Raw genomic sequence first — 6,886 nt, forward strand, 5'->3', positions numbered from 1 at the left:
ATTGTCTAAAAATTTACTTTAGACGATTACAAGAAACGTGCATTACTTCAAACAATACGAAATAAGAAAATGCCCAATTTTTGTGGACATAACTGTACAGATGAGATTACCTTGTGAAACTGATGCAGTAAAAAGTTCTAAATATTTCAAAAATGTTGCCTACACCTTTCAAAACTTGAAAGATGTAAGTTAACAAAAATGCACATATGAATAATGGGAATGTAAATTCTATAAATTTGAATGTCAAATCTTCAACCTAAAATACAAATGTAATCAGTAGTGTCCAGTATTAATTTCTGACAAAGATATTAATATATCTATTGACGACATATATTCCAATGTAAATGAGGTAAAAAATGTTTTGCTTGTGTGCACAAACGTGGCCAATAATGTTAATCCAGATTCTGATGTTTCATCTTTTAAAAATTTAATCTTATCTTTATACACCTTACATTTTTGACTAAGAAAAATAAGAAACCTCTGTTTAACTTAAAGAAAAGTAAGATGTGCTTAGATTGTGTGCTACAACCTCTTGCCATACCTAAAGTTTCCTCATCAGTCAGTAGTAGCTCCATCTAACTTGCGCGTTCCCGTCTCAGGTCTGGGGGATGTTGGTGCCGTCTCCGCGCTCCCGCCGCCGGAGCAAAAACTATTTTGTCTCTTAAAGAGAATCGACAAAAAAAAGCGAAATGTACAGGTAAGTAGCCAAAAATAAGTTTATGTGTCTGTTTCAGGTTAATAGCGACTTTTTAAAAGTGTTTTAAAAGTTTTTAAAGAGTTAACATCAGGAAATTGTTCTTGGAAAAACTCAATATGTGGGTGTGTGTCTTTCGGTTCATTGTTTCATGGCTCAGAAAAAGAAGCTTTTCGTATCTATGTTTTTGTGTGGTGTTAAATAGCTTTTATTTAGATAATCGCTTATGTGTTTTTGGGACTTTTAATTCAGTCCTAAAACATGAATTATTTACTTCTAATAATTAGATGATACGTTTTAAATTGCACCAGATTCTGTTCGTTTTTTGAGGCTGAACGTTACAAAGAATTATTTTTTCCTTTCTATTATCTTTTGTCTGGAGCAGCTCCACAGAACCCTGATCAATAAAAATGTGATTGTGTTTCTATACCGCTGCAGACAAGGGAAAGCAAAGCAATTTGACGGAAAATTAAGATTTGCTTCCTTTGGATGTCATTGGCTATTTTATGTCTTCAGTTTCTGCCGAGGTGCAGATTATGTTTTATGTTTATATTTATGCTTTTGGGTTTGTTTGGTTTTTTTTAAGCTCAGTTCGGAGCAGATTTGATCAAACTGTTGGTGAGAAATGAAAAAGTTCTCAGGCTGGATAAAGCCCTTCATGATGCTGCGAGTTTAACACAAATTAATCAGATTAAAGAGTTACAACATTCCATGCTGTAATCTCACACAATCATCCAGGCAAAAATGCAGGTTTGCCATGTTATAACATTTGTAGTTTAGCCATGTAACCAGCACCTGGAGCAGATTCTGTAACTGCTATGATGATTTGTTTCAACACTTTTTCTTCTTTACTTTAAGCGTGTTTCTAAATGTTGGAGCTGTTCGTTTACTCAGCACTGACAAAAATCAAAATTCCAACTGAAAGAAGGAAAATCAACCCCAGATCATGATACTGCCATCACCACGTTTCACTCTGTGGTTTTGTTGATATTCAGTTTTTTGTGATGCCGCCAGGTGTAAGGACAAATAACACTGTTAATTCTTAACGAAGTCAGTGTTGTTAGCAAAAACTATCTAAAGTTAGGAATCTACTTCCGTTCCAAACTTTTTGCGTTTCCACCTTTCAGACAAATGTGTACGATGGCGCAGTAAAGTCATTGTAGAGAGAAAAGATGGAAGAGTAAATTTTTGCCAAAAAAAACCCTCAGAATCTCAGAAATTTCTGAGCTCCAAAAGTAAAAAAAAAAAAAAATTGCGAGAAAAACTCAGAGATTTTGAGGTTAATTTCAGAAATCTTCAAGAAAAAAATCAGAAATGTTCTGTTTCAAAAGTCAAAAATTATTCTGTCAAATTCTAATATATATATATATATTAATTAAACTGAAAAAATGTACTTTTGTTTCCAAAAAATTGACTTTTTTCAAATTATTGTTCATTTGTTATGGTCTCATTTTTAGCATCACAGAACACTTTTGAGATCTGCCAATACAGTTTGAAACAGAAGAAAAATAAACAACCACTTTTGAAATGAGAGGGCAAACAGGTCAGGGTTTTGTTTTGGTCTGATATTGCAGGTTTAATTAAGGTGTTATTAAAGCCGAGTGTGAGCGTTGTTTACCCAAAGTGTATTTAAAGCTCTTGACTTTATGAGCCATTAATTATTTTCATGCTGATTATTTTGTTTTTGTTCCGATTAAACTATATTAAAAAAGCAAGTGCTCTTCAAATGCTTCATTTGTGTCATATTTACGGTCAGACTAAGTGCTGCTGATTATGTTCTCCTCTCCATGGGTTCAGAGTTATATTTCGTCTTAGCTGTACTAACGTTTCTGCCAGAAATATTCTGAAGTAGGGTGATAATGTCGCCAATCAGGCTGAAGTTGACAAGTATCCTCTCCTCCACAGATGAGCATCTATCTGTAAGTCAAGCTCGGACAATCAGCCAAACCGTGATTGGACTCCTTTCTTCTTGACGAGTCTCTGCCGTCAGACGCTGTGGGACTTACGATTCGCCATGGAGACGGTGGTGATCGTGGCCATAGGAGTGTTGGCCACCATCTTCCTGGCCTCCTTTGTTGCTCTGGTGGTGGTGTGCCGACATCGCTACTGCCACCCTCATGACCTGCTGCACCACTTCGACTCCAAGTCAGTAAATCTGCACAAAGCCTCTACAGAATATGAAGCATTAATATGAATACATCGACTTTTAGCACAGCTTGGGCCTGCAAAGCAAAAGGGTTGTTAGTGTTGGCTCACAAAAAGAAGCTTTTGCATTGGGTTTGTTGACAATAAATCTGCATTGTTGTATCTAACATAGCTTAAAGAAATATACAGCTCTGGAAAAAATGAAGAGCATTGAACCCCGTTGAAAATCTCTTGGTTTTTCCACCAAATATTGGTTTCATTAGTATTGTAGTTTCTAAATGAATATGAGCTTTTTTATTTGCATTATTTGAGGTCTGAAAGCACTGCATATTTTTCATTATTTTGACCATTTCTAATTTTCTGCAAATAAATACTATGTTTGTGCTTGGAATACCAGCGACATGTCAGTAGTTCATAGAATAAAAGAACAATATTCATTTTACTCAAACATAAACCTATAAAAAGTAAAATCAGAAAAACTGATCATTTTAAGTGGTCTCTTAATTTTTTCCAGAGCTGTATATTAAGTCAATCGGAAATTAAACAGCGTGTTTTTGTGGGTTTTTCTTATTTTGTTCAAACTAAGGAGAGACTTTGGACACACTAAAGAACACATCAACATGATTAAAAGAAACACAAAAAGTTGTGTACATTTTTTCTTAAAAAAAAAAGTAGTACAAATATAGTACAAGAAAAAGACCAAAGTAACCATCCAGCAGCCCAGCTGTGGAGGACACTGCTGCAAAAATATAAAATATGGGCGTGCTGTGGTGGCGCAGGGGGTTAGCACGCCCCACGATTGGAGGCCTTAGTCCTCAACACGGATGTCGCGGGTTCGACTCCCGGTCCCGATGACCTTTGCTGCATGTCTTCCCCCCTCTCCTCACCCTCCTTCCTGTCTGCCTACTGTTGAAAAAATACAAGCCACTAGCGCAGCAAAAACTCTTCGGAGGAAAAAATATATATATATATGAAATATTGCATATTTTCTTAAAATCAAAAAAGGAAATTGTGATGGAAAATTGTATTACTTGGTAATAAAGTCCGCCACAAGAATAAAATCAGACGGTATTAGACAGTATTCATGTTAAAAGAATGTGATAAATATTGAATTGTGTGTAAAAAACATTCTAAAAGTTGATATTTCTTCACATATTTTGTAGCATTATCTGTGGTTTTGTGCAGGGGGTCACAAAGGTCATGGCATGAATAAGGTTGGGAACCCCTAATCTAGTGGACATGAACTGGTTTCGCTTTGGCTGCGAACACGTCTTTAGCCATTCTCACCTTAAATACCAGCAGAATCTTGTACATTTTCATCCAGTTCTTCTTTCCCTGTTGTTGGACAGACCCACCGTGGATCTGATTGGCGCCATGGAAACGCAGAGTGAGCCTTCGGAGCTGGAGCTGGACGACGTGGTTATCACCAACCCTCACATCGAAGCCATCCTGGAGAATGAGGACTGGATAGAGGACGCATCGTATGTCGAAACGCAGTAAAATAATTTCTCAGACATTGTCTCTGTCATTTTTAGTTGCTAAACTTTGAATTTGTGTTTAACAGTGGCCTGGTGTCACACTGCATCTCTATTCTGAAGGTAAAATTACTCCTTTTTTTGTTACCGTATAATATTATTGATGTAACTAATACATCTGTTCCACACACAGATCTGCCACACTTTGACTGAAAAACTGGTGGCCATGACAATGGGATCAGGGGCAAAGGTCAAAGCACCTGCCAGTTTGAGTGACATCATCACAGTGGCCAAACGAATCAGTCCAAGGTAGCGCGTCTCGCTAGAACTTGATGTTATTGCAGCTCTAACATGGGCTGACTTGTGTTCTCGTTTTGTGTCCTAAAGGGTGGACGATGTGGTCAGGTCTATGTACCCTCCTCTGGATCCAATCCTCCTGGACGCCAGGTAGTCACACTGAGTTTGATTGCTGAAAGAGAAGAGTTTGAGCTGCCTGTTTTTTTTTTTCAAATTTATGTATCTTGTTCCTCCTCAGAGCCACTGCTCTGCTGCTTTCAGTCAGCCACCTAGTGCTGGTCACCCGCAACGCCTGTCACATGTCCGGCAGCCTGGACTGGATCGATCAGTCGCTGCACGCAGCGGAGGATCACATGGTGGTTCTGCGTGAAGCGGCGCTGGCTTCCGAACCAGAGCGAATCCTACCTGGAGATGATGCTCAGAGAGAACAGGCCATTTGAGGAAAAAACCTGAAGCAGGACAAACCTACAGTCAAAAATACAAACCATGAAAAAGCAGTTGCATTCCAATGCTGACCTAGTGATACGTACTGAAATAGACATTTCAGTTTCACATCCGTGGCTCTGCAGTGGACAGAAGGTTTTTAAAAACATTTTCTGAAACACACCATTCAGTAGTGGGCCTATAATCCAGTCTAACCAGCACTGCAGTCACAAGGAGGCTTAGTCAGCTAATCCATCCTGACGAAAATGACATCCATTAGCCAGTGAACCCGAAGGTGCTCCAATTCAGTGTAAAAAAAAGTTAGAGAAACCTGGCTTGCTTAGTATGCGTGGGGTCAGTTTAACTTTGGGATTTGGTGAGAAAAAAAAAAATAAAAGAATGCATTCTTCAAATACTCTGATGCAAGTGGAGTAAATGAAATACAGTTCTTTCTAGGGAATTTTGTATTAGTTTTCCCCTTCACTTGTGACACACTTTACATGTGCAGCTCTTTCCATGGATGACCAGTTTAGCTCCATACTGAAAATTCTGCCAGTGTAACCAAAACCTGAACTTCTGAGGTCCTGCGTTGTGGATAGATACACCATGGTTTCTGCGTGTAAAAGTTTGTATTTTCAAACATATTTTGCTTCCAGTTTCATTCTTGACATTCTGGTCAAATTGCAGCCATCTTGGCCATGACAAGATGGCATCTGAATTGGCATCTTGGTCTTGATGCCAAAACCGATCCGGTGTGTTTTGGGCCGTATTGGATGCACATCTCCCTAAAAGTTTGTATAATTTGTATAATTTTTCACTGGTGAGGATTTGGTCTTGTACAGTCCAAAAGGACAAAATCCTACTAAGTATTATTGGGTTTTGGTCTAGTTTCTAGTGCAAATACCCTGGCATACTTGAAACAAGAAAAAAACTAACTTTTCTTGTTTCAAGAAAAGTTGAATCAAGAAAAAATTACTAATCAAAATTAAGATATTATTGATTTAAAACAAGCTCTTCTATCTTGCTGAAGAGTTGCATCTAAGCTAGTTTTGTCTCATTTCAAACGTGCCAAGGTATTGACACTAAAAACTAGAAAAAAACACCTGGGAACATTTAGTATTTTTGCAGTGTAGGTCCTTCATTGATGCCTCAGTTTTATTGCTGAATAATGAACACTGACTTTAACTTATGCAAGTGAGGCCTGTAGTACCGTAAATGTTGCTGTGGATTTTTTTGTGACCTCCTGGATGAGTTGTCTTTGCACTCTTGGAGTGATTTTGGTAGGCCGGCCACTCCTGGGAAGGTTCACAATTTTTTTGTGTTTTCTCCATTTGCATTTCCCTGAAGCCCCAAAAGCCTTAGAAACGTCTTTGCAATCCAATCCAGACTGAATACCTTCCCCCCCATCTGTTCCTGAGTTTATTTCAATTTAAACATAATATGTAGCTTTTTTAAAACTACACATTATGAGTTTTTGAATTGCTCCTCCCCCCTCAAATTAATAAAACCATAATTTGAAAACTTGTATTTTCTATTTACTTGTTAACTTTGCCTGGTATTAAAATACAAAAGATTTTAAGAGCACTTTTTCACAGCGCTCTGTTGGTGTGTCATGAGGACATTTTTAGTTGATTGAAACAGAATTAGCTTGTCTCTTTGGGCCGGCGGGATGTTATTGGAGCATGTCTACCTGCTCCTTCATGCATAGCTAACAGTGAATCCCTAAGGAGCTGTAATAAGGCATTACCCACAGACTATGTGAACACACTGGCCTTGGTTACAGTCCATGTCGCTTTGAAAGCAAAGTCCTGGCATAAAAATATCAGTTGAATGACAATAAAAAATTGTGGGA

General features: G+C 37.9%; 1 protein-coding gene across 1 annotated transcript; it reads left to right on the forward strand.

The window, feature by feature from the left end:
• The first annotated feature begins 605 nt into the window (after positions 1–605).
• tmem98 (transmembrane protein 98) lies at positions 606–6,879 on the forward strand. Its single transcript, XM_005796744.2, has 7 exons — positions 606–697; positions 2,600–2,839; positions 4,189–4,320; positions 4,404–4,437; positions 4,508–4,623; positions 4,702–4,761; positions 4,850–6,879. Exons 2-7 carry the CDS (start codon positions 2,709–2,711, stop codon positions 5,049–5,051), a joined length of 675 nt encoding a protein of 224 aa, XP_005796801.1. The 5' UTR covers positions 606–697; positions 2,600–2,708; the 3' UTR covers positions 5,052–6,879.
• The last annotated feature ends 7 nt before the right edge of the window (positions 6,880–6,886 follow it).

This window comes from Xiphophorus maculatus, chromosome 16 (assembly GCF_002775205.1).
Source record: "Xiphophorus maculatus strain JP 163 A chromosome 16, X_maculatus-5.0-male, whole genome shotgun sequence".
Lineage (NCBI taxonomy): Eukaryota > Metazoa > Chordata > Actinopteri > Cyprinodontiformes > Poeciliidae > Xiphophorus > Xiphophorus maculatus.

Excerpts from the sequence above, each read along its gene's own strand:
- tmem98 (XM_005796744.2), top strand. The coding sequence starts at position 2,709 with ATGGAGACGGTGGTGATCGTGGCCATAGGAGTGTTGGCCACCATCTTC. Across the intron at positions 4,438-4,507 it reads ACTGCATCTCTATTCTGAAG|ATCTGCCACACTTTGACTGA; the intron begins GTAAAATTACTC and ends TTCCACACACAG. Across the intron at positions 4,762-4,849 it reads CCAATCCTCCTGGACGCCAG|AGCCACTGCTCTGCTGCTTT; the intron begins GTAGTCACACTG and ends GTTCCTCCTCAG.